Source organism: Platalea leucorodia (genome assembly GCF_965183815.1).
Source record: "Platalea leucorodia genome assembly, chromosome: 16".
In the NCBI taxonomy this organism is placed as follows: Eukaryota; Metazoa; Chordata; class Aves; order Pelecaniformes; family Threskiornithidae; genus Platalea; species Platalea leucorodia.
The window spans coordinates 7,526,621-7,554,520 of record NC_138838.1 but is presented as its reverse complement, the minus strand read 5'-3'; the positions used below and the strand labels follow the sequence as shown (position 1 = coordinate 7,554,520).

Here is a 27,900-nt window from a genome sequence, read left to right as displayed (position 1 = left end):
ACAATTTATCAGGGACAAACTGCTCCAGGCATCACAGTCTGTCCGCTGGACCTGTTCTTCAGGAACTGGCCGTGTTTAAACTTCCTTCCCTGCCACCTGGCTCTAACAGGCCTCTCCCTGCCCCTGCCTCCCTGCACGAGCTACCACCAAAAACCGTATTTAATACACAGCCTCGCACTCCGGCTTCTCGCTGGTCGCGTGGTGATGCTGCTGGCGTTGCGTGCTTCGGAGAGAGGCGGTGCCACTTCACCACGTTGGGACCTTCAGGCAAGACGCCCGTTTGTAAGGGGGCCACAACGCGATGGCAGGTCTGAGCTAGTCAAGAACAGCTGTGTCTCTGTACCACAACTGGCTTTTGGGCACGAAGGAGGGAGGCCATTTGGTGTTTTTCTGACTCCCCTCCCCGTTCCTCTCCGTTGTGGAACAAAACCGCCCTGCAAAATAACAGACATGCCAGAAACACTGGTTCATTTACAGCAGTGCGCGTGCCGCCGTGCAGTCTGGAGAAGTGGAGCTCGTACTTCAGAAATTAATGCACTGTTCTGTCTACCATTGCCTAGTTTTGCATGTCACAGTTGTTACACATGAAATCAGTCGCAGTAATTACTGAGCTGTGGTTGCAGAGAGTTATTAACGTGCAGTACAAATTAAGACTGCTCTGCTGTTGAGTGGCCTTTGTCCTCGCAAAGGGCCAGGCCTCCGCGGCTAGCTGCAGAGGCCGGGCTGGGCAATCTGCGAGGTGAGCTTCTTCCCAAAGAGCCTGGCCAAAACCAGGTCGCAAGTCAAGGCATTCTAGCTTCTCAAGCAAATTAGCTCCCTTCCAGTCTCTTTTGCTACTGATGCAGGTCAGGATTAAACAAAATAATTAAAAAAAAATCACTATTAGAAAAAAAAAAAGCACTCACAGCTTCTGGGGGTTACTGGGCTACAGAGGAACCCCAGCAAGACCAAGTTTTAGGAATCAGGTAAGCTGCAGCATCCAGCTATCACAGCTAAAACCTGCACTTCTGGAAGCACTGCAAGGCTGCCAAGTTTTGACTTGGGAGCAAAAATCTGATTTTAGAGCTCATGTCACCAAGGGCGTGTTTGCACTAACCTCAGTGACTCTGGATCAGACGAGCTAGGACCATTGGGGCACTTCTGCCTTCTGAGAGCAGGAACCAGATCTGAAATCAAACCTGAAGCACTGGTCTGCACAATCCTGTAGACCAAAGTGATTTAAAGGCAATAAAACCACTGTTGTAAAACTTCGGTGCACTCTTTTCTAAAATTTTTCTCTTTCAGTAAGTAAGTAGAGCTTCCATACTGGGGCCAAAAATAGCTGGCCAGTTCTGATCTTGTTTTCCCATCAACATGGTCACGTCCCTCAGAGCCGGGAACGCAGATTCAGTTTCACACCAGCAACTGGGCTAAGTAAGACTTTTTCCCATCGGAGAATACTAGCTGCATCAAACAATTGATGGAATAATTAGGGTATTACCAAAGTGCTGTCAAGTATGGACTTAAAGAACAACCCAAAACCAGATACAAAATTATTACTCCTAAATGAATCAAAAGATTAAAAAATAATAATAATAATAATAATTAAAATAAAGATCCTAGGACTTGACATGAGCAGCACAACTGGGGAAACACCCCCAGCAGGTGGGTCTTCCACAGTCAATGTCTGACCTGGAAAGGAAATACAATACGATCACCAGCACTCACGCAAGCTGGGTTTACAGTCGAGGGTGAGCTGCACGCAGCCTCCCCGGTCAGGTTATTCCTCTAGGAGGCACTATGTTAATTACAAAAATAAAAAAAAAATACAGCTGCATAACTGCATAGTGGTCATCTCTGAGCACTCCTCTAGGAGTTCGCTGTAACTGTTCACATAGGCACAGGGAAGGGTAGTGTCAGGGATGGCCGGCAAAACCCTGGGAGCAGGACACGCACGGTCATATGGTCACACAGGCTACCGGAGAGTTAATGTTGATGACAGTCAGGTGCTGGTTGTTGTCAGTGGTGCACTTGGGGAAGTCGTCCGTCTTACAGAGGATCTTGGAAATGATCTTGCGGAAGGTGTAGCGGAAGTCCCTGATCCTGTAGGCATAGATGATGGGATTGATGACAGAGTTGGCATGGGAGAGGATGATGGCCATATACATTACCCACTCAGGCTTGGATTTGGAGAACTCCTCGTGGAAGTGAGTGATGCAGTTCAAGATATGCAGGGGCAGCCAACAGAAGGCAAAAAATCCTACAATGATGGCCAGAGACTTGGCTGCGTGGACCTCCTTCTGCAGTGTGGTCCTGGAGTTGCCCATCAGTTCGATCTGATGCAACTGTTTGCAGGCAACCATGAATATCTTAATGTAGATTCCCAGCATGATAATAAGCGGAAGCAGCACGCAGCCAAAGAAGTTGAAATACACCATGTAGCTCATCGTTACCACATTCTCAAAGAGGCATGAGATGAAGCAGCCATGGTGCTCTGTCCCGGTGTCAGCCCCTGTCTCGTTGGTGGCGTTGGGACAACCGCTCATGGCTTTATTCCAGCCCATAAGCGGAGTCAGTCCAATTCCAAAGGACAGGAGCCACAGCACAGCGATGAGTCCTCTTGCCCGCTTGCCAGTCACCAGACTATTATACCTACAGCACCAGGAACAAAACCAAGATAGAGCCAGTAAATAAATGAGTGCTCGTGACTTCCCTGCAGTTAAAGTCATCAGCAGTTTGGCTAATGCCACGGAAATCCCACCCACACCCACGCAGGAACCTCACCTCTGTCATCACCAGAGGGGTAAAAAAATCTCACCTGTGCTCTACGCCTACGCGTAGATTTGGGGCGGTGATTCCCTTACTATTCCTGAGAGGTGCCAAGCACTGCCCCTGCCTGTGAACATCCTTCAATAGGAGGTAAGAGCTTGGAGTCTTAAAAAAGGCTTTATCATTGCATGAGCCTCAACCACCAACTACAAGGAGGGCAAGACCAGGGGGAAGGCTCGATCTGTAACCACCAACTTACTTACTCTCTTGCTCTAAGCACCCATTACTGAGCACACCAGGCCACATTGCTGGGCTACGTGAACTTCTGGGCTGACTTATTACAGCTGAGACAATGCTGGCTCTCAATTCTACACTCTAATGGGTAGCTAAAGACTTAACCAGCATCACCACAAACTTACAGCCTTTATACCACAGCCAACTTGCTTCAACTTGGGCTGCTCTTGTGCCTACAGCAATGCTGGCTTTCACTGGAGGCTGCAGCAGTCCCATAATGTGATGTCCCTTCCCATGCCACCTCATACACTAAGGTGGGAAGTACACATGTGTGGAAACCAGGGATTCTACCAGTTTCCCAAACTGTGCAATTGCTGGTTTACACGTGCCAGACTGCAGCCCACGCAAGCTTGTTGTGGCTGGATAACAAATACCCTGAAAGACTTTTCTGAGCCAGCATCTGAAAGCAACTGCTAATGAGGGATTGCTTAGGAGAGTTACAAGTTAGGGTTTGTGTCTCCATTCAGAGTATCGCATCCAGGCATGGAGCTGGGAGCCAGGGACACTGGGCTCTTCTCCCCCATTCGATGTCCCTGCTTGATGCATCCTCCATCAACAGTGCTGATGCAGGCAGCTTCGCTTAGCTCCCAGGGCTGGTGTCAGCCTCCACTGCTCATGTATGTGACGTGCCAATTCTGTAGGACACGCACCATCGAGATGTCCTGAAGCCACACAGACACGGGCCTGCAGCTGCTGAAGCCGTCAGTGAGGTTAAACCATACAGCCGTGCATAGCTGCTGCCGTCAAACGATGCTTGTGCTCTGCTGACCCACCATAACTGGTTGTAAAGATCCAGATTTTTAAGTAAATACCTTCCTTGGGCACCTGCTGCTCTCACATGTGTTACAACGAAGCTCCACAGTGGCCCAGGGACAAGCTGCTGCAGTGCTGAGGGGTGCAGAGCCATGCGCTGCCCCACACCCTTCCCAACCCCATGGGCTGGGTGCCTCCATGGCCAAGAAAACAAAGGTTGTGGCTGATGCTCAGAGACACAAACAGGGCTGGAATCTAAAGCAGCAAAAGTCAAGCTGGTTTGGGTGCAACCAGAACAGATGCCAACATCAAAGCACCAGTCGGATTGCTTTTTGGAGATAGGCAGAACCAGCAACTGCCAGAGAGACAACATGAGAAACCCATCACTGTCCTCTCCACAGCCAGTTAGCATCTGCTGGCTGACACACGTCCCCCCCTTCCCACACCCTTCTCTCAGTGCTTGTTTACTCTGGCTTCACTACCCCGTTCCTCCTTTCCTAAGAACATTTCTTCTGATTTTCTTCCGGCCCGTGAGGCAGGGGAGGGTTTTATTCCCACAGAACCGCAGCTGTGCCTCTGAATCACACTGCGGTCGCCTCCGTGCGAGCCGTGTGTCCCTCTCCTCCTGCAAGCTACAAAGACAGGAGGGTAAACGGGGGGGGTCTGCCAGCACGAACCGGGAGGCAAAGAGGGGCTGGGGGACCCCTTGGGTCCTTCTGCGCGGCCGCTGCAAGCGGGGCTCGCTTCGGGCACGGCCGGGGCAGGCCGAGAGGATGCGGGAGCAGCAGCCACATGTGGGTGATGCTGAACTGTGAACACGCTCCACGGGGTAGATGTCTAAAGGGCAGGTCCAGCCACTGAGGGGTTTCTCCTGCAATTTTCTCTCATTATTGTTAAGTCTTGCTGCTTCAGAAGATGAGACGTTATCAGACAGGGCATCACTGAGGGCAAGCCCATTGCTTTCAAAACCCTGTGTTAAGTGCCTGTTTTCAGGAGCCAGAGCTGGTCTGGGGCTGCAGGGCCAACTGATTTGATTCGGAGCAAGTTCCCAGAAATCTGATCTCTTGGCAAAGTCTGAGTCGCGAGCTACGACGTTGTCCAAGCTTAGTCAGCGCTGCAGGAGCACCAAGAGCTGCTGCTGACCCACAGCTCGGCACAAGGGAAGAAAAAAACCCTGGCTCCTTGGCTTGTGCTATTCACACTTTAGTTGATCACTTCAGTTGCTTCTCTGCTGCTTCAGTCATGTCACATCCCCAAATCTATTGTAGTGAGACTGGAAAAGGCAAAAGGGTCCATTGTTCAGGCAGAGAGACTGAAGGAGTCAAGAGTTTTGTGTGTCTGAAGCAGGCTGTGCACAGGAACACAGGGAAAAGCCGCGGCGGCTCAGCATGCCAGGCTGAAGCCGGTGCTGCTGTGCCACTCCAGGCTGGTGACATTTGGTGCTGCCTCTTGCTGCAAACATATGACCCCAAATAAGGCTTCTTCCACCTCCTCTTCTCCTGAACCCTTCTGCAAAGATAAAGCTCGGCTTGAAGGTTTACAAAACCAGTTAAGCAGTCACTTCATTTTCCAGTGGCCGTAATGGTGGCATGTTTATTTTAGCGTTGCTCGCTCTTCCCCAGCGCACACGGCAGAGCTGCAGCCAGGATCACATTTAAACGGGGGCCCCTTCTGCGTTCAAGGAGGAGACGGAAAAACGTGCTGCGCTCTGGGTCTGCAAGAGCCAGAGCCGAGCAATGGAGAGGGCTGCAGGCCTGTCGGCGCAGGGAAGAGGTGGTGCTCGTTCAGGCGGAGACGGTTACTGACAGGGAACAACGCGCGCCTCTATTTTTGCAGGGATGCACTGCAAATGCCTCCCAACATCTCCCCATTCAGTGGACTGGTCCCAGGTAACGATGATGGTCGCTGCTGTGACTACAGAGCGGTCACGGCTGGTCACCGAGCTACCAGCCAGAAGAGGCCAAGGTGAAACTGGGGATAGTGCGATGCTCTAAAATTGTTCACTAATTACCTTATTATTACCTTAATACACTTATTTGGTGGGACGCTGCCTTAAGTTAACGGAAGTTAAGCATGTGCTTAAAAATAAAGAAGTGCATGACTATTACCAGCTCAAGGCACGAAGAGCCTCCTTAGCGAGCCGCTGCACACCGCTGCAACCCCCATCGCAAACCAGCATCGAGAAAAGCAGGCATTGGCTGCGAGACAACCGAGACTCAACTTCTTTCCTAAGCTCTATAAAACATGATCAGACAGTGAGGAACCAACAGATTTTCACAGCTCTAAATGCTCCAGCAAACCCCTCCTTCGTTCTCTTTTAGGCTTAATATTATTAGGCAAAAAACTATTAAAGTAAATTTACTCACCTAAGTCTGCTCAATTAACGTATAACAAATATTGAATCTTCTCTATGTTTCTGCCCAGAGGCATCAAATGTTGCTTTAATGTAAATAACAGCTGAATATTTTTAAATGATTTATTGAGATTAAATAACCTGGCAATGCATTAGTTCCTTTTACACTGCCAGGCAAAGTCTCTTTACTGGCACAATCATCATCAAGCAGCTAATTATCTAGCTGCCACCCAGTGCCCCTGCAGAGGACACGCTGCAGAAGCCCCGATGCCATCCCCACCGTGCTGCCACCATGGAGCGCGTCAGGTTTCTATTCTTCTGACCTACACAACTATACGTTTGCCACCAGTGTCACAGTCACGCAGCCCGGGTTGCTGTAGGTCAAATACTTGAAGTTCAGCTGCTTTTACAACATGGCTCTGACCCACCGGTGTTATGGCGTACAAGAGCCAGGCTGCTGGGTCTGTACCTGCTGTGCCGTCACCAAAACGGGCCAGCGGCAGAGGCTTCAGCTAGGGCACAAGACAGCTCAGCCCAGTCGCCGTGCTGTGGAGCGAGCAACCGCTCTGCTGCTGAGGCTGGAGATGTCCCCTGAGCTCCCCATGGACTGGAGGTGATGTCCTTCACCCAGCGCACACCGCTGCTGCCTGTGGCCCCTCCACTTCAGTGATGGCTCAGCAAGGTCCACAGCTTTCCTGGGAGAGCATCATGGCAACCACCAAAGCGACAGAGTCGTACATTAGCGCAGGGTGCTGGAGACCCCTCTGCATTCGCCAGGCACTGTGCTTCTGGGTGGCAGGATGGTCCGGGTGGTTTTTTCCAACAAATCTCATTGCATTTCCACTGCTATTTACTAGAGCTGGATAGCGGCCAAGACACCCAGGCAGGCATTGCTAAGCAGAGCCGGAGCGGAGCAGGACGCGCTGCCAGCCTGCAGCCAGCCCAGCCTCTCCCGTGCAGGAGTTTGGCTCCCGACGGGCAGGAACTGAGTGATGTCCTGCACGTACCTGGCATCTCCCCACCAACCCCTGCAGTGACCCCGTGGAGATCACCCAAGCAGAGGCACTGCTGCCCCTGGGCTCCTGTCTAACGAGGAGCCTACAACCGAGGCGTAATTTAGCATTTGGGGCGATCAGACTTGGGGCAGAAACCAGCAACAGCCTGGAGGAAACAGTCTGGAAGGGGACTATTATTCCCATATTATTTATCTCGGAGAGCAGGAATGGGGGTGAACCCCCTGCTGTCCCCGAGCAGCTCAGAAGGATGAACAGGTCAAAACATTGTGGTGCCACACACCCACTCTCCTGGTGCTTGGTGGAGTCTGATGGTGGCCCTGGCCATGACGCTGGCCTGGGCCCTGGCTCGTAAGTTATTGAGTAAATAAACCTGAGGTTAGCAAAGAGCAGGGCCAATAGCAAATAGTCTGTTTTACTGAACATCTGAGACATCTTGCTGAACAAAAGGCTGATCTGCAAGCTGAGGAACTGCATCAGCACTTGCCAGCATGTGCTCATCAGCGTTGTGGTGCAGGGTCCGCTGCGCTGGGCAGCGTTCGACCACGCAGCCCTTGCCCTGCCCAGGGGCAGGCAGGTGGGAGGTGACCCCTTTGACTGTCACCTGCAGAGTGGCACAACCCCCTTACATTTGTTCACCACCGCAGCCCTGTTCCCAAAGTCCTTCCTTACCTCCCTGCTACTGGGCCACTGTTGGAGACACAAAAATGAGCTCCATCATCTCTGCCATGGTCTGAAGACCTGCAGCTGGTATCTGGCAAATACACTGTGGGTCCTGGCTCTTCAGACATCTGCAATAGGGTGTCCACCTGCCCAGGCATCAGCGCTGTCCCCCGTCCTCACTGGGTGCCTGAGTAAAGTCCCTGAGGCTGGCTGAGATGTGGCTTCTAGCAACAAAAAGATGTTTTGAGAAATCCAGCCCCCCGCGGTCAGGCTTCATCACACCAGCAGCCCCCAAAGGCTGCAGGGCTGCGCTTGTGAACGCTGCACACAGACACCGGGTGTTTAAATGCTTCTCTCGTGTATCTAACACAATGCTGAAGTCGCAGCATTGATTTTTCCATCAGGAAAATTTCCTCTCACGACAGAGCCTCCCAGGCTTGCTTAGTCTAAGCGTCTGAACAGGGACATCTCTGCCTTCTGCAGCCTTTACTGGGAAGAGCCAGGAGGGTCCCAACCCTTGTCCCGGCATCTTCAGAGTCTCTGAGATGGTGCAGGGGAGCGCTTTGAATCAGGCAAGGCGCAGCGCTAAACCTGCACACGCTGTGTGGTCAACCTCACTCTACACCGACCCCACGTAGACGTGGGTCCGTCAGCAGAGCTGCAGGTCAGCAGCAGCGACACCGGCGTCCCTGCGCCCCAGCCTGATGGGAGGCTGCTGCTCGGCCCTGCTCTGCTCAGGGCGTTTGGGCCAGTTCTCCCGCTGCCAAGCCCCAGCGCAAGATCAGCCTTCGGCGAGCAATTTCAGTCCTTAAACTGCAAACTCACAGATATCTTGTGCTGAGGCCACCTTCGATGGGATCAGTGGGGAGACAGAGGCGTGATGGCTGTGCAAGGGATGCTGCAGGCAGCATGGGTGCTCTCTGCACTCCGGGTGCCCAGAGCTGTGGAGGGAGCCCCGGGGGCTGGTGCTCCCCGCTGCTCTCCCTGCTTCCCTCCCCATTCTGCCCCATGCCCGGGCTGCCGGATGCAGGGAGGTGAGCAGATGGAGAGGTTGCAGAATTCGGACTACGCAGGTGCTCTGATACAAACAAGCAGTGATAATTTATATGTTTCTATTTTAAGTGTGAAGGAAAATACACAGACACCTCCATTCACAAGGGGAGAGAGCTATTTTGCTGCCAAGCATTGTATCCTTGTCAGCTACTTGCAGCTGTACTTTGCATCTTGCTCTTTTTTTTTTTTTTTGGAGCTGTAACAGCATGAAATAAGCACCATTGCTGCTGTTTGTTTGCTCCATGCACGGCCATGGAATGGAGATCACATACCAGCTGAAATATCCTGGCAGGACAATCTAAATGAATCATAAATTGCACCTTAGAGAGGGGGGAAAAAAAGAAGAAAAGAAAAGAAGAAAAAAAGAAAAAGCTGTGCTTTTTAACCAGGAAGGAGTTGGCAGTGAGAGTGAGAAATCCGATCAGCAGTTACGGTATCAGCCGAGGAAGCAGGACATCTGCGCCTGTCCACGTCCAGTTGTAGACAAATCACTTCCTCCCGCATCTGTCCCCATTGTGCGCAGGGGACCGCAGCAGCGTCCCCCGCTCGCGCTCCCGGCCTCTGCTGGGTGGGCCACCGCAAACGCGCCAGCACCCACAGCTCAGGTGAGCACACAGGGGTTATGTGGAGGGGCAGGAGGCATCGCTCAGCGCCATCCATTTCTGGCTGTCAGAGCACCGCTCCCACTGCCTGCTGCTTTTGTGGGAAACCTGAGCACCGGCGGCAGCTCAGCCCCTGCGCCCCCACCCTCCGGGGGATGGAGACAGCCCTGAACGTGCCATAAGATGCTGGCTCGTGGCCATCCTTAACCTGTCAGGAAAAGCTGAATGGGAAGAAGCGAGCGCTCCCGGGGCAACAGCCGTCCCCAGCTCCCAGAGCCAAGAGCACGCACCCACCGGGCAGCACCCCCACGAGCACCCCCACCCACCGGGGAGCACCCCACGCTGCGCCGGCGCCCCGCTGTCGTGCAAATCTGGGTAGTGACATGAAAGTGAGAACACCTGGACCTCACCACCCGCAGCCCGGCTGCTGCTCAAGCCTTGTCTTCAAAAGGGAGGCCAGTCCGTGGGTGCTGCTCTGAGCTTTGAGCCTGGGTGCTCGGGAACCCACCCTTGCCTTGGCTCCCATCCTCACAGTGAGGAGGAACAACCAGCTGCTCGCCCCCCGGTGCTCTTAGGTTTCCATTCCTGCTTGAGGCAGCTAACCAGCAAGGTCACAGGCTGCAACACTTCATTTCTAGATTTGGAGGTTCACTAAAAGGCATTTAAAGACTGGAAGCCCTTATCTTGCTCCAGGGCTTGCTTTGCTCATGTTATATGGCATTTTCAGCCTTAGTCTGAAAGAAAAGCTAGATGCTTTTGAACAAATAAGAGAAGAAGACAAGGCCAGCGTATGATCGGAGGCTGGCAGGGGCTGGGGCGGCTCCAGACGTGCCGTACTGCGTTTGCTCACTGGGAAGCAATTCCACCTGGGAGCAGGGTCACAGAGCTGTGAGGCAGAGAAAGGCACAAAGAGCAGTGGCGAGGCCAGGAGAAGCAGTCCTGGCTGAAGATGAGCCCTCGGGTGGACACTGGCCTTCTGCTGCTCCCAGAGGAAGACGGGGATGGCTGCCAGTCAGAGGCAAACCTGTTTGCAGCCCCAGGTCAACTGCTCCCCACTTACAAAGACTCCAAATTACTCTTCCCAGGACAAAAATGGACAAAACCACTTGTGCTTCACACTCAGCCGTGGCGATGCCTCTTGGGATGAGCCCGGCGTATGGAGGGGAGCGTTCCCTACCCCAGGATACCTGTTTGTGCCAGCATGCCCCAGCCTACCCCACACAGGCTACAACCATGCCAGGTCCTGCAGCCTGCGAGCTTGGACTATCGAGTGCCTACAGGTTTAACACCCTCTCAGCAAGATATCCATACCCATCTGCTTATCCCTCCTGTGAACTCCTGCCCCGGGGTGGAGGCAGAGCAGCTGGGAGAGCGAAGGCTGCCCTTTACAGCCCCCAGCTCCCGCCTCACCCCGGTTTATCCCTGTACACCCCTCCACGGGCTGGCACCTCAGTCCTGCCGCTGCCAGCACAGCACCGGCTCAGGGCAGGGGAACGGCTGAAGGGCATCGGGTTTGCAGGACCAGGAACGTGGGAAGGAGAAATGCAGGAGAGCGCAGTTTTGGCCCAAAGCACTCTGCAAACAGCACACATTTGGGTAATCTGGAGGATTAAGAAGGGAATAAGAAGGGAAACTGCAGCTCAGGCTGCTGCGGGGCGGGGAGCGATGGGAGGGGGCTGCAGAGCTGAGCACTTGTTGAAAACCGACAGCACTTGTGATGTGCATGTGTGCGTATTTTTCTCACACACACGCTTTCACAGCAGCCCACATTTGCATTTGCTACCCTAGTTTCTGTCTGTAGAAGCCGGCCCCAGTCAGCTCTCGCCCCTGATGGGTGAGAAAAGGTGACTGAAAACAGAACTAAGACACGCGGGGTACGAGCGAGGTGCAGGGCGAGGTGCAGGGCAAGCTGCCGGCGCCCTGCCCACGCTGGGCAACCCCATGCTCTGCTCCTGTGAACACGCCGGGTGCTGGGGGACTGCAGAGGTGCGCAGAGCCCCCGAGGCACAGGAAGGAAACGAGCTCAGCGCTCCGCACGCCGCCGCTCACACGCCAACAACCGGTGACATCAAAACACAAGCAGCCGCCTCAAGACACCCGTGTGCAGGCAGGAGTGTGCGATACCTGCCCGCCCTTCATGTTCCATAGGGTGTTTCTGAGTCCCAGAGCACGAAAACCTGGTTCTCCCTACCCGCAACCGCAGGGCTGAGGAGCCTTACAAGGCTGCAGCCCTCCCGAGCTCTTCCTCCCGCACCACCCTCCCTCCAGGGCTCTGAAGCCCCACGTTATCTGCCTGAGGGTGCCTGGGGCTGAGAATTTTTGTCATTCCAAACCTCCCAGAGCGTCAGACCTCAGATGTGCAGCACCGGGGCAGCTGAGTTAAAGGCGGCTGAAGAGGTGAGATAGGAACTATGATTCACAGCGAGCTGTTCGGGTGTGATCCTGTATATAGTGCAGTGGTGCGACCACTACCCCTCCCATGCACCGGTGCCCTGCTCCCTCAGACAACAGATAAGGGTGGGGAGATGGCAGATCTCTGCTGGATCACTCTTTCTGTAATGAAGCGGGTGCTAAAGCCCTTCTGAAAGGCCCCAAACCGCTGGCCTTTCTATTTGCAAGCCCCAGCAAGTTGCTACTCATCTACCTTCCCTGCAAAGCCCTGATCCACCTTCCCAAGGGCTGTTGGATCTCGTGTGGTCAGCACCGAGCCCAGCACCGCTCACCCACCCGCGCCCCGTCCCAGCGTGCTCCTGCAGCTCGAGGAGCCCGTCCTGTCCTCGCCTCCCTGCCCAGGCGCAGCCGGGTTCGAACCAGCTGGCGACACAGCATCCAGCCCCTGCGTGCCAGCTACGCCATTGCAGCACGACGGGCAAATCTCATGGAAAAGACCAGCAGGTCTGAGCACGGGGTGGGGGGAGGATGTGGCCGACAGCAGCACCCTGCTCCTGGGGAGCCTGGAACTGGGTTTCAGGGGGAGGTGAGCACTGGGGTGCAGGTTGATGGGTGCTGATGCACAGTGCATCATGAAGGGGGTACAGGCGGGCCCCCAGCCACAGTGGCACCGGTCTGCCTGCACAGCCGCTCCTGCAGGGACTGTGCTCTGTCCCTCGTCCCCAGCGGGTCCAGCAGCTCTGGTCACGGTGCTCAGCGACCACCCGCTTTCCCAGTGCCACGCCAGTGCCCACACGGCACCGAAGGGCGAGTGTAAGGGCACGGACACGCACCCACTGATGTACTCGCGGGTTATTTGTGGCTCATGCGCAGGCCTGATGTCATCCATAGGATTAGGGGATAATCCGCTCTTTGGCACGTACAAAGTCTCTGAGCCCATCGTTGGACTTTGCAAAACCGTGAGAGCTGGTGGGGAGGGGAGAGGACGGACACATCTGTACGCACAGCTGGTGTCACTGATTCCCCGCATCCTGCGGCCCAAAGCTGTCCATAACACAGCAACAGGAGCCCCCACACCCCCAGCGCTGACTGCCCGGCGCAGCCAAGGGCCAGGGCAGAACACTCCTAAAAGACTCAGTTTTGTGGGCTGTGCTCATTGCTGCAAAAAACAGCAAATTTGTAAAAACCCCAAGAACAAGCCCGCTAATTAACAAGGCAAAAACTTTAAACTGCAAAATAAAACAGTTTGCTGTCAAAACATTTCGGTTTAACATATTATTTTGCAGAGAGGTCAAAAGGTGTTCTGGAGTAAAATTCTGACAGATTTCAAAAGCTGCTTTTTAAAATCTAAAAATTAACCTGTATTTTTTATAGATTGAGCTGGCCAGAACTGAAAAAAGCTCCTAAACCCAGAGCTCTGGGTTCTGGCTCAGCCCAGAGCTCAGTGCCCTCAGCCTGGAAAGGAGGCTTTCAGCTGCCGCTCCCCGACATCCCTGCTACCCCCAGCTTCTGCGGGAGCCGCGGCGGGGCAGAGGTCTCAAAGACAATTCATTCCCCTCCTGTTGGGATTTTTGCTTTTTGGGAGGAAAGTAACTCCCGAGGTGGGGGAAAAAATAGAAAAATCTGGGACACACATTTTAAGGAAACCAGGCTGCTCATAACTAAAAATAGCTGCCATTTTCCCTCTCCGGTTTATGGCCATGAGGGCACATGTGATTATTCCTGATTTTCTGATTGTGATTCTGTGTCCACAGTCGGCTGCATCCGAAGCCCGGAGCGAGTGGCAGCCCTGGGAGACCCACGGCAAGGCCGCTGCCGGCCGCAGCACAAACCCCGCCAGGTTCTGCCCGAGTCGAGCCCAACTGACCCAAACTTCCTTAAAGACAAGACAGCTCCGTCGCTGAAGCAAACACGGCAGCCCTCCGGCCCGCAGCACTCAGCACGTTTGCCAGGTTTGTTGCATGTTAAGTTTATCAATTGATGGTACCCTTGGCCAGGCAGAGCCATCTGACGGACCGGGAAGGCAAAGCATCCGCTGCTCTGCAGTAATGATGCCTCCTGTGCTGCTCGGGTCTCAGGATCGGGCACGGCGTGTGAGCCACCCATGACAGCAGAACATGCCTGGGAGTTCAGATGAAGGGCAGTGCAAGGATTTCCCTTCAGAAAGGAAATGAAGCAAGGGCAGAAGAAGGAAGAGCAGCTGCAATTCTGTGTCGTTGGTGGCAGATAGAAAATGGGAGGCGAAGACCAAGGCTCTGACAAGGATTTCCTCTCCTCTTAGTGGCTCCAGCCCTCCCACCTGCCATAAATACCCACCAGTTTGGTTTGCTGAGGAAGAAGCTGGGAGTTGAGAGGAATCCAGGAACAATTCTTTGCTGGAGAACACAGAGGGAACCCCCTCCTCTGCAGCAGCAAGGCACAGCGAGGGCAGGCAGCCATAAAGCATCAGCCAACCCACCCCATGAAAGGGCACTGCACAGCTAAAAGGATCAGATGAGCAACAACAACCCAAAGGAATTTGTCCCCATGAGGAGAACAGAAAGGAGCCGGACTGTTGGCTTCCTCACGTCAAACACTGGAGGGGCAGCAGCTGATGTGGGAGACTGGCAGCACCAGCAGCAGAGCAGTGCCACACCATTGACAGAGGGTGATCCAAGCGAGGATGCTCTGGCTGCAGGGGGGCAGCGAGGGCTCAGCAAGGTGCAGAAAGGGAGAGGGCATGGTCATGGATATCCTGTTCTAGTTCATGGCAAAGCTGCCTGGGAACAGCAGTCTTGCACTGCTGCTAGGGATAAAATTGGAGAAGGGAGAGAACTAAATCCAGGGAGGAAGAACAAGCACCAGATCAGACCAAATCGCGGGGAGCTGGGGCTGTTTTCCCTCCGCAGGTCTCAGCTGGGGTGTTTGCCAGGTAGGCAGCACCAGCACAACGTTCACTGTCCTGCAGGAGATTACCAGCCGGACAAGGGCACACAGAGCATGATATTGTACAGTGTTTCATTCTCCTTTTGCTCTCTAAATACAGATACTCTTCTCCCTCCCTAATTCCTGACACATTTGTTCCAGGCATCTATTCGTACCTACAATTATTAGCCACGCCAAAGGATTTTGGTTAATGTAAATAAAAGGAAAAGATTTTATTCCACCTACAAATCTCCTTTGGCTCACAGCTATGGGACTGCGGGGTGAAATCCAGCCCTGGAGAAAGCCAGGAGCGAAAGCCTAGCACCGCTCTTGTGCCAAACGCTCTGCAGGATGGATTTACTGCTGCTGAAAGATGCTCAGCTGCCTGGCTTTGATATTGTGCTGGGAGGAAACGCTGTGGGGGAGCCAGCTTGGGCGGGGGGGTCAGCTTGGCAGACGAGAGCAGGGCTGGTGCCGCGTACCTGGGGCGGCACGGGGACGGGCACACGCAGGCGGCAGCGGTGCCTGCTCGGAAGCGCTGGGGTGCAGGAGGGGCGCGGGAAGCGAGGCAGGGTTAGAGCGTGTCTGGAGAGGAGCAGCTGTGTCCTGGCCAGGGGAGAAGGGACCCAGGAACGGGCTCAGAGCTGCAGCTGCACCAACCGGGCAGCGCGGGTGGGGGCTCCTCCACAAACAGCAAATTTGTCAAAAATAAACAAACAAAATAAGAGTTTCAAGGGACAGAAAGAATTCATGGCTTCAGGTCAAATTCAGCAAATATTTTTAGCCAGAAGAGGGAGGGTTCTAAAACACCATTTTAAAATGTTGTAAGATTTTTGTTCTGCAATTGTCTCGATGAGAATTTGTTAGTTCCTTTCCAAGAGGATGCCTCCGTTTCAAAAAGCAGCACAGCAACATCGGAAGGGTTAAGCAACTCAAACAAAAATCTGCCAGGTTGGTCAGGATCACTTTGTTTCACTGAAACCTCCAAACATTGCTGTTTCAGTTTGACTGAAACAATTTTCCTTTTCCCCATGGGATTTTTTGGTTCAGCCACAGAACTGAAAAATCCATTATTAGCCTGGCTGTAATGCAAACTTCTCCTGCGCACCCCCAGCCTGCAGGCCTGCCCAGCCTCTCAGTGTGCTTAAATAGCCCTGAAATAGTATGAAATAATATGGCACATTCAGTTCTCAGTGTCCCTGCAGAGCTTTCCACAGGGAGCCGGTGGATGCGACAGGGACGCTTGTCTGCTCTGCAACAACTGCGTTATTTATTGCATTTGCTAGATTGGGCTGGGTACAAATAATTTTCTTAAACGTTTAATACTTCATGGCCTGTTATCAGCCTCTGCACTGGTCTCCAGAATGAGTGTTTTAGTGAGAAACTTCTCCTAAGGTCGCCATTCCTACAAATTAATGACCAGCTTTCCCTTTCCACAGCGCAAACCTCCTTCCAGAAAGAGTGCATGCATCTACCTAGAGCGGGTGGCTGGACAAGTTCCTCGCCCCTCGCCGCCGGCAGCACCGTGGAGCATCTCGGGAATAACGATGCTGACGAAGAAGCTCTAACTAAGCCTTGGTTGGAAAACCCTAGTGCAGTAGAGAAGTGTTTTGCCAGCACAGTTTTATAACCTCCTCTATCCTCTTTTGATGTTGGCTGTACAAATAAAAACAGCCTTTCAGTACTAGTCCCTAAATCTCCCGTTGCCGAAGCAATGGCCTGTCCATTGCCCTGCACTCCTAGCAGTGAAAACCCCTGTCCTTTTAAAGGGGTTTTACTCACTGGTCACCTTTAAAGAGCAATGAAATGGGCCTCAATGCCAAGACCAAGTTTAACGAAACTTTACACTTCAGACAAGCCTAGGATGGGGCTCCTTGATCTCCATTTACAGCCGAAGGGGCTGTATAAGTCCAGCTGGGAAGCACTCACAGGAATAAAGATGTTTGTGCAAATGGAATAAAATTTGGCCTAAGATGGGGTGAAAAAGCAACGCTGGGCAAGGTTCCCAAAGCAAGGCGAAACTGCCCTGGGATTTCATCCCACACAGGTGTATAGACTGACCTAACGGAGGGTCAAGCAAACCTGCTAGAGACCAGGACTGTGAAAAAAAAGAGAGTGGAGGAAACACTTGCTGTTTTGTCAGTTGGCAAAACCACTTCCCTTCTGCAAACGTTGAAACGATCCCCTCAGAGCATTTCTGATCTGCTGCTCTCCTCTCGGATTCCAGCAGAGCAGAAACCAGCCTCCCAAGATGCAACTTCCTCAGCCAAGCACTTCGCAGCGCGCTTGGGGTACGATGGAAAAGAGTTAACAGCCCGTGCTGGAACAGCTTGCTTGTGGTAGTATTAAATCGAAACTTAAAAAATCTGACCTGCTTCTGTAGCCGCTGCTGTGCTGCTAGCCCCCATCCTAAGAAAGCCCCAAACGAACAAATGGAGAAGGCACCAAATCATCATCCGGAGCCGATGCGCGTCTGTGAGGCCAGCCGGGCGGCTGGGACAGTGGGCGACTGGCAGCAACCTGAACGGCTCTGCCCCGCTCCCCCCTGCACAGCCTGGGGCTGCAGCTCGGCTCTCGCTTACTCTCCGTCCCGTGGAATTTCCGTGCTCCGATGACACACACCGCCACGCAGCATACATGCATTTCCACTACCGTTTTTTATCATCTGCCTGATGACTGATTAATATTTGCCCAAGGTATAGGAGTTCTCCCATGCAAGGTGCCAGAACAGGGTGAAGGGGTTTTTTTTAAGTCATTTTAGGGTGAATTTATCGCTCGTGCAAGGGAGATGCCGGAGACATCTAAGAAAGCTGCAGCTTTCACGGTTCAGCTGAGGTCCCTCCACCAAATCTGCCCTGCTTCCCCCCAGCCTCCACTTCTGATCAGTCCTGGACTCTGCAGCGGGGCTCCGTCGATGTCTTATGCTCAGGGAGGACAACAGAGACGTGAGGGAGACGGAGACTAACAGACTCAGGTCATTTGTAACGCAAAGCCGGGCTTTCCGTGCACTTAAAGCTTAAGGAAGCTGCTGCGCCAACTCTGCTGGTGAAGTGCTTGTGAAATATATTCAATACATTTTTCCCCAATATTTTGCAATATCCCATGAATTAGAAGGAAACCAATTTATGTCTTTGATACTGCCCCTGCATGAAAGTTTAAACTGTAAAATTCTGAAAACTGAGGTATGAATCATTTTTCCTTCCCTCTTCTCCTGTCACAGCGTATGCACAGAGCTGACACCTTCTGACATTTGCGGATCTATACACTCGCTCATGGTAAGCACTCAGAAGGAAAAGGTACGTATACAGGCACAGAAATACAGTTTCAGCATTTGTAGATGCAACAAATTGCGCTTTCAGTCCATTCCTTATATCACTCGAAAAACTGGAAGACAGCCTAGTTAGACTCTAGCCCTAGCTGAAAATGTGAAGTGTGTACAAAGTCATATTAAGATCTATTTAAGATGACTTTCAGCCTTTCTGAAAGCGTTGTGTCCTCAGCTCAGGAAGAGACCAGCCTGCGGAACGACTTCTCTAATAGGCTGGGAAGCAGGAGAAAGAGTGGTTGCTCCTGTATTTAAGTACCTGGGAGATGCCCAGACACCACGATAATGAGGGCTGTATAAATACCTACATAGATTAGCTACAACTATCCCAAGCACACTACTACATCACTGCATAGCCCCCCCAAGGAGCCACCGACCCTCCCAAAACAAACACCCTCCAGGAACTGAGCGCCAAGGTACATTTTGAAGTCAGAGGCAGGATACCGAAAACCTGATCCCAGTCCTGCAGCGAGTGCAAAAACCTCTGTTACCTTCATCATCACCTGGGAGCAGCAACCCTCCCAGGGCAACACCAGAGACTAGAAGTTCCTGCACGCTTAGGCAGGGAAGGTCACAGCCTGGGCTGTCGGGGACCGTGGCTACCTGCGTCCACTCCAGTCTCTTACCTCAGAGGGATCTTAATAGCCAGGTACCTGTCGATGGCCACCGCCAGCAAGCTGAAAATGGAGCTTTGGGTCAGCACCAGCACGAAGCAGGCGAAGAAGAGGCAGCTGTGAAAATCCACCTGGAATCCGATGCTGATGGTGATGGCGAAAGGGATGGCTAACAAACCCACGGCAATATCAGCCACTGCCAGGGACACCAGGAAATAGTTGGTTGCGGTCTTCAAGGTACTGTTGATGGCCACGGCCCAGCAGACCAGGACGTTGCCAGCGATCGACAGCACCGCGATGATCAGTTCCAGCACGATATAGGTGGTTTTCATAGTGTCCATGGCGAGAGCCCAGGGCGAGGAGCTAGAACCGTTCATGAGAAGAAGGTACTTTCCGCCGGCCGCCCGGCCGCAGGTACCAACAGGCCACGGGGCAGCGCTTCCCGGAGAGAAACACCCATGTCCGGGCTCACCGCCGGGGCGTGGGGGGCCGCAGGGGCGCGGCGAGCCCCGGGTGGCGGCCCCCCGCCGCCCGCACCGCCCGGCCCCCGCGGGGCATCCGCGGCTGCGCTCCCGCGGGGCACCGCTCACCGCCCGCCCGCCGCGGGGCCATGCGCCGGCACCGGGGGGCGCCGCCCGCGACGGGACCGGACGGGACGGGACGGGACGGGGCGGCCCCGCCGCCGCTCCGCCCGGGGATGCTCCGCCGCTGCTCGCCCGCCCGCCCGCCCGCTCGCCCCGCTCCCCGCGGAAAGCCGCTGCCGGCCGCGGCGGGGCTATTTCTGCACATGGGGCGAGCGGGGCGGGGAGTGCGCGGCGCCGAGCCGATTGGCCGAGAACCGGCGGGCCCCGGGACGGCACCCCCGCACCGCCCGGCCCCGGCCCCGGCCCCCGCTCCCGCACCGCCCGGCCCCGGCCCCGGCCCCCGCACCGCCCGGCCCCCGCACCGCCCCGGCCCCCGCACCGTCCCCGGACGCGGTGGCCGAGCCGCCGGGCAGGGTGGTCGCCACGAGTGTTTTCGGGGCGATGGGCGGCAGCAGCCCGCCGAGGGCCGCTTTGCCAAACGAGGAGTGAAAAGTCCCCCCCCCCCCCGAAGGTTTCGGCCCACGCTTTCCCCCAGCGCGACCCAGGGCTCAGGTATTGCTACAGCCTGTTGGGACACCGCCGGCGGGGTTGCCACACGGAGAAAAATCCCCCGCGAGCAGAGCGCTGACCAAAAGTAAAAGATTTCACAAAAATCATGACAGCGCTCAGTCTGTGGACAGTTGTCATGCAACGAGACATTTCCTGATGTAAGAAAATGGCAAAATGCCATGGATTAGCAAATGCTGTTACTCACAGGGCGACAGTAGTTGAGTTTAGGTCTAAGGGGATCAGAAAAAATTAAAACCTGTGCAGTCAAAGGGGTTGTCTGCACTGGTGGATCTTAAAACCAGCAGAGAATATGAAGATAAATATAATTTAATAACTACTTACCTTTTAATCACAGCTTTCATGCTTTATATTGTGTTCACCATCAAAACACAACCAGATCGGAGGTTGAACGTCACACTGGTTATGTAGCATCCATCAGTACTAAATAATACAGGACAGAAACTAGAAAAAATTCCAAACCGTTAGGCAAAATAAACCTTCCTGTAGCAAACAGAAAGTAAAAGAAATTGCCATTGTTTCTTCTTTTTTTTTTTTTTAACAAAGTTGAAAATGAAATCCTGTAGAAGGGAAAGCTTTCTGGGGATCCAAAGTTAAAGCAAAACACATGGGAAAAATAGGATTGAAATTATTCATAGGGACGTGGCATAAAAGGAAACACTCTCGTTGACTAGAAATGCTTTGGATCAGACAGACACGAGGGGAACTCCTAACTCGTATTGAATGAAGCCGTTTTTTTCAAGGTGGACAGCTCAGGAGCAGAGCGCTTCAGGATGACTAGGGTGCTACAGGAAAGCCATGTCCCTGCTGTATTTAATTCGATGGGGACGTACAGCGAGGTCCCCTTGCTCCTTTTGGACAAGAGGATCTGCATTTGGGGAGTGTCGCTGCCCCTTGCCCTCCCACCAAGCACCTTTGCACCTCGCATCCTCCAAGCGCTTTGCCGGCACGAAGACAGGACCGATTCTCGCGACGGCAACAACAGGCAAGCACAGAATCCTGAGACTCAAACTTCGGTCTCCGCCCGGGCCTGCGCTGGAAGGATCGACAGAGTTTTGAGGAAAGCTGAAGGCTGCTGGTACGCAGCCCCCCCGTGCCAGGCTGCTCCATCTTTCCCAGCGGTGGCTGGATCCTGAACTTGCCCACACTGGTTTGGTTTATTTATTAATTTGGGATGAGTGCAGCTTCCCTTGTGCAGAGCCTGTAATAATCATGTAAACAGTGGTAAACGATCATGGAAAAGCACTTTTTCCCCCAAAGCAATGGATTTACATCAGGGTTTTTACACACATTGTTTTCCTAGATCTAAAACATGTGCCAACAGAAGCCTTCTGCTGCTTTATAGCACTTCAGTGAAACGAGAATTAACTTTTTGCAGTGGATACATTTTATTAGAAAAGGATCTGCTTTTGTGATTCTGGAAGCACTTTTTACGGGCTGAGCCAAGGGAAATTGTGGTCTATCAAGTCAGACATGGACAGAGAAACCATTATTTCAGATTCTGATGAATAGGTTGTTCTGGGCAAGGTCTTTCTGTGAGACAGGTAGTAAGGCACAGTGAATATTATGGATTTTGCATTACACGGAGATTCATGGCTTTCCAAAGCAGCGAAGCCTTTGCCAAGGTCCGGTGGTTTATTCTGGCGTTAACTGATGCAACTGAACTTACTCCGAATGCAACTTAGCTGCAGGTGGAGCCAAGGACAAGCGTGCTCGGCTCTGTTGTACCAAACGTGGTTAAATCCTGCTGGCGGTAAGAGTAGGATGAGCCCATTCCCAACCAGAGATACCGACCCTGCCCTCCAGCTGCATTCTTCGAGCCCTGTTTTAAAATATATGGCATTGTACACCCTACCATTAAATACCAACTGAATGTGCTGGCCTTGTAAAGCAATCATCTGAGCAGGCGTTGTGAAACTCTGCAGTTCTTGGGGCTCCGAGGGTGATGAATCCGCAGGTGCTAATGTGCATATTTATATACAGGAGTCTGTAAAGGAGCAAGGAAGTCACACGATTAGCAAGGTAAATATAGCCCAAAGCTTGCAGCTTGTGGAATCCATTCAAGAACCAGAGCGCAATAGTAACACGGCAACAGGTCACTGGAACACCGTCGGACGCGAAGATGTCAGATACAGAGACACATGAATCACCATTACTATTATTTTCCTGGATTCTATTTTGCTTTAGGGATTTGTCTCTCACTACTCATGTAGGAAACAGCACCAGCCCCAATTTGTTTCTTTCAAGTGTAAGACTTAATCTGGCTCTTTTGTTCAGAGGGAAACAGATTTAAACACATCCCACGTTATGAATGGCGATGCAGTGGGAGACAGGATCAACACCCTGGCGTGGCCATAGCCCATGTCTCTCTGCTTTGGCAGAAGCCCACCAGCCTCGTACGTGCTGTTCCTTCTGTCGCTGCAGTCCCCGGGGGAGCAGAGCTGCCGCTTTGGAGGCAGCAGGTTTCCTGCAGCCCTCTGTGATCTCTTTTGTGTGAGGCCTCTGCGCGGTCTCGGGCCTCCGCGAGGACTTCCCTAACAATCTCTGTCTTGACACCTTCAGTACTCTTGGCCCAGCCACAAAGAAGTGGCGAGGAGCCCCACTAACACACATCTCTCCATGCACACGGGACAAGGGGCCGGGCCAGCCTGGGCTGTCCCTCAGGGGCAGGTCTATAAACACAAGGAAAAGCTGCGGAGTTGGTGACAGCTGGGATGTTCTGGCCGGTCCCGCAGCCAGATTTGCCATCTCAGTCGCTAAGTGCATGTTAAACAGTGGAATAGCAAGCACTGAAGTGGGAGTGTCTCTGCCTCAGAGGGACACAGGCATCTTCTGGGTCTCAAAAACAGGAGAAAAAAAAAAAAAAAAGATGGATTCCAGACAAAAAATTCATCTGTCTTGCTGCTACAGGCACATCTGTCATATTGACTTTTAGCAACCTTCATCCACCTGCGAGAGCTGCGGTATTGAGTAGAACTGGCTCTTGGGTGGCAGAGGGCATTAGCCCTGTACCTCGTGGCTTTGCAAGCAAAGCAGCAGCTAGCCATCCCCTTCCGTGAAGAGGCAGCTCCATCCCAAAACTGTCCAGAGAGAGGGAAGACTGGGAAATAAGGAAGAGAGGCAGAGGCCGTCCCCAGGGCTTTCTGAACAAGCCCTGTTTTGGAGTATAGGCTGTGGCACAGTCCCGTGCCATGGCATGTGCCCTTCTGTGTCCACGGAGGCTCAGAGGTTCTCTCTTCCTCCAGACCTGGCCAGTACGCCTCAGTACAAGCCTCCGCACCTCAGTACAAGCCTCCACACACAGGTCTCCCCAGGAGGCACTTGCATTTCTAACCTCTTCGTTACTTGTCTCCCCTGCAAGGACCGTCGGTGAAGGGAACGGCTAGTGACAGTGGTGATGGTAGGGATTTGCGAGGTGGACATGAGGAGCTGGACAAAGAACCAGCCTACGTCTGTCATGTGGCTGTGTCTGACTGCCAGGGCAACGGGCCTCGGCCACAACTTGCTAAGTAGGAACCATTTGCCCGGCAGAGCTAGCACTGCCTTGTGAACAAAATCCCCATTACCGCTCAAGTCTTCACTAGTACTTTTGAGTCGGTTTGCAGGACAAGACAGAGCTTGTCCTGAACCTGACTCCAAGAAAGGATTCCCAAGGCACAACATAACCTGTAAACCATGCAGCAGGTACAAAAGCCCTCTTCAAAGTGGAACTGCCAACGATGGGCTGAACTACAGGCAGTCTGCGCCAGCTAGGTGAAGGGAACCGGGTTTTTGAGGCTGACTTGGTATGCAGGCAGGTGAAACAAGTACTCAGCCCTGCCGGCATATTTATGGCCTGCATTGCTGTGCTGAGCATTAGCATGTCAAAGATTCCAGATGAGCTCTGAAGTAAACAATGATGGAGGTGAATGGTGAGGTTTGCCGCTGTGCCACTCTATCGCTGTAGGCGTTTCTCTGGAAGAGACTGAGAAAGGAAAGTGGAGAGCGAAATTCCAGAGAAAATTATTTCCATACTGGAGATTTCAGTCAGTCTGCAAACTCCTTGGAAAACAAAACAGAAAAATGATGGTAAGATCGTAAACTGCAGATCTACAAACTTGGATTTTCCTACTCCCCAGGGTCATTGCCAGATAATAAATGTATATTATCCTGGAATTTAAAACTGGTGCTTAAATTATCTGCAAGAACTCATCTTGTAACAATGCAGGTGTGTGAATTCTTTATAAATTGTGGGTTATATCTTACACCTTTCATTAGAAAACAAAAAAGTCACCGCAAGACTGAAAAAAATAAACTATAAACAGCGGTGAAATTAAAAAGGAAGGGTTTTGGCTGAGTGGAGGCAAGGGTATGAGGATACCATTTTGAAGAAATTTTTAATTTATCTCTGTGTTTGATTTTAGTTACTAACCACCTTCCATGATGAAAAGCCAAGTACCTCTTCCAGCAGTATTTTTAAATGAAAGCTGCAGCTCAGGCCCGGAGTGTATGAAGCCCTACAGTGCTGAGCCCTGGTTGCAAGGTCCCACCTGCACGGGGCTCCCAGCAGGTCCCGGGCCCAGTTGTCTCCTTTATGTTGGTGGAGCCGGTACAGCCAATTTCCCCGAGAAACTGGGAAGCGTTGTTACATTTCCAGGCCAACATCAGCAGTGGAAAGCCCAGGGTGAAGCTGGACAGGCAGCGATGCCCTTGGCAATTCAAACAACCTGCGATTGCTTTATTCACAGCTCAGGCTGCTTCCTGGGCAAAACCTTCCCAACTTCATGCCCCTAAGAAAACAGACTTGCTAAGTGCCTGCGCCACGGCCTCAGAGCTTCACTCCCAATCAACACTTCACAGCAGCAAGGAGAAGTGATTCTGCTCCCTGCTAAACCCTGACAGTGCAGGGAAATGTGCTCTTATCCCCAGTGTTCAAAGCCATTCCGCTTTATGCAAAACCGTGACATTTGGAGCTCCAAATGAATACAACGAGAAGACTTGAATTAGTGCAACACAACAGCTCCAAATATAGAATTATGCTCAAATTCTAGAAAAAAGACAGATTTAATTCAAAGCCTTCAGTCTGTTTTCTCAGTGCAAGATGGAACCAAGCTTTGTAAATATCTGTTATTACTGTTATTACGATTATATCCAGCTCTCAGTGGACAGCCGTAGCATATAGAGAAGCCATGAGCCTGTGGTGTCCTAGGTCCCAGCTAGAGCCCTGAAAACCATCCTCGACCTGCAATAGCCAGCCTCCCTTCACGGGCAGATCCGTGCAGGTCACGAAGGGGTTAAAGGGCTTAGCTGTGGCAAAGGGAAAACTGCAGAACACACACACAAAATCCAAATCAGCCAGTGCAGGGGAAGGGACCAGCCTCTGGCTCCACGCTCAGCTGCCAGCAAACACTGCACTTGCACTCAAAACCTGTTTGAACATTATTACAGCCCCTTTTGTATTTCTCCATCACAAAGAGATGAGATTTTTCTGGTTTGCCCAGTCTCCATAACTATTGGCAAAAGCGCTATGTAAACCTAGTGCTAAACACTGTGAAAGCCTAAGAACTTGGTTAGTGTGGTTTCCATCTTTGCAAGACTTTTTCGGAAACCCTCCTAACTTAGTCGCTAGGAAAGCAATGTCTTGATCACAGCTGAAGGAGAAGAACCCAGACTGCGCTATCCCATAGCATATTATTTATTATTTATTATTTATAGTAACATTTTACTAGCCTCTTTGCAAGCTTCAGACTGAACTCTCCCTTTCCAGAATGGCTCTCCAGGGCCTTGGCAGTACAACTGCTCTCAAGGGCTGCGCTATGCATATTATTATTATTATTATTATTATTATTATTATTATTATTATTATTATTATTACTACTACTACTACTACTACTACTACTACTACTACTACTACTACTACTACTGTGCTATTCAGATATGTTGGGTTGTCTGAACTGAATACTGGTAGCTGCATTACAAATAAGCAAGAGGCCACACTCACTGCTTTCACTGTAACTGCCCTGGCTGTAGCTTTTATTTTGGCAAGGAAAATAACAGACATTTTATAACTGAAAAAGCCAAGCAGAGCAACGGTGGTAGCCTCCCTCCCCAGGAGCTTGATCCTGTTGGGAAAATGTTGGCTATGTCCTGCTGAATCACTAACCTGAGGAGTTGGTTTGCTTCCTTGCTTAGAGTGTGGGAGTGGCTCGCTATGAGAGAGAAAGGGTGAGCTGTCCGAGAAGACAAAAATGACAGCACATCAAGGTGGAACAAGGGTTTGAACTGCTACCTACTCTTTCTTTTTTAAGCCAAGAGAAGCGGTAAGATGGAGCTTTGCACAGAAGGTGTACAGCTGTCTGTGTGGAGCAGGTTAGAAAAAGCACTTGCTCCCATGTTAATTCTCTTAATCTTGTTACATTCTCTTTAACCAGCTTAAACTCATGATGTGCAGGTAAGGATAAAACCTCGGTCATTGCTATGTACTTAAGAAGGGGCAGCAGTTCACATTCTAGATATGTGAATAATGTTTACCCACACTGGCATTTTACCGCTTTCATTTTCTTCCTGCTGTGCTCAATAAAAACCACTGATTGCCCCCATAATCTGACTGCCATCTTTTCTGGGTGACATTTACTTCAGGGTCCTGCTACCCAGAGTTTGTGCCTGTAGCTTTCCAGCATCAAATTCTGAAAAACTATACCTGTGAGACTTCAGCCACCTGGGTCTGACCTTTGCAGCCCACCAAGTCTCCATCTGGAAGACTTCTTATTCTACTCGTATTGTTTGTGCTTCTTTACCATCTATTATGGCTTCTCTCACACACGCGGATAACCAGGACAACTTCTCAACTAATGCTCACCTGCAGTGAATTCCTGTCCAAACATCGCTACAGCTATTGCAACCTAGAAAGAGGAGAGAGACAAAGTTGTTATTTTATATACACCGGTGACACTGGTAGTTGGACAGCCCAAGAAGACGGGGTCAGATGCTTGCCTGGCTCTGGAAGCTGGTCAGTAGAGGGGGGGCGGGAGGAACGGCTTCCTGCATACTGCAGCTTACACCCCAGTTCCTTTCTCCTGCTGCTCTTCAAAAAGCCAAATTGAAAACATGGCCATTCAGAATTACAGAACTACAGAAACTTCTGCTCTTCCCAGAAAATTCCTGGTAGGGATGGTCTCTGGAGAGCATGATGGCTCTGAAGATTTTGAAGCCCAGTGTCTTTGGAAAGACCTGCTAGGAGTCAGAATGGCCACTCAAAGTAAGCAAGCAGGGTAGTTCAGAAGTTATAACAGAACCATGATCTGAGATCCCATCCGTTTAGGTATCAGGAGCCTGGGAATTTTGGGTAAAATGAGCATTATTAGTGACTAAGGGGAGATATGAAAGGATTGGCTCAGAGATGGGGGGAAACTGAAAAATATATTAATAAGCTTTTCCTGAAAACAAGAGTTTCCTTTTCATCACATGTCATGGAACCACAAATGGGTTCACATAGGTTGAAACCATGTTTGTGACTAGCACACCTGCCCCAGTTCCCATGGAAGGTCTCCGACCGTTTTGGGAACGCAAGACTCCTAGTGCTCATTCTGGGCTTTAAACTTGAGACTACACTGTCTGCGTTGTCTTCAGCGTCAAATATAGATCAGGTTGTGGCACTTTGCTTTCACCAGTCTCTGCCAGGGGCTCCAGTTGAACATGAACCTCAAAACGCTGGAACCCGCATTTGGAGCAGGTCGGTGTGTTCACAGAGAGGTCTTGGTTCACGAGGGGTCAGAGGCACTGTGGGCATACAAACAAACAACAACCTCGCCATCTCAAATAGAAGAACGGGCACCAGTCAGGAAGGCAATTATTCTTTCCACCCCAGTCTATGTTCTCTGAGCATTAGGAGGCACTTGGCAATGAAAGCATACTAAGCAGCAAAGCAGTCCTGACTCCTGCCATCTCACCCCGTCTACGACCAGCCACAAATAATCCTGGGAAAATATTGACCTCAACTCTCGTTTTCAGTCTCTTGCTGAACCACTTGCAAACACATCCACATATATTACTCAATG

General features: G+C 51.9%; 1 protein-coding gene across 1 annotated transcript; it reads right to left on the bottom strand.

Moving 5' to 3' along the window:
- Positions 1–1,842: 1,842 nt before the first annotated feature.
- On the bottom strand, positions 1,843–19,166 carry ADORA2B (adenosine A2b receptor). The gene is made up of 2 exons (XM_082328623.1): positions 18,726–19,166; positions 1,843–2,631 (listed from the first exon to the last, which is right to left on the bottom strand). The coding sequence occupies exons 1-2, from the start codon at positions 19,088–19,090 to the stop codon at positions 1,938–1,940; spliced, it is 1,059 nt and encodes a 352-aa protein (XP_082184749.1). The 5' UTR covers positions 19,091–19,166; the 3' UTR covers positions 1,843–1,937.
- Positions 19,167–27,900: the final 8,734 nt, after the last annotated feature.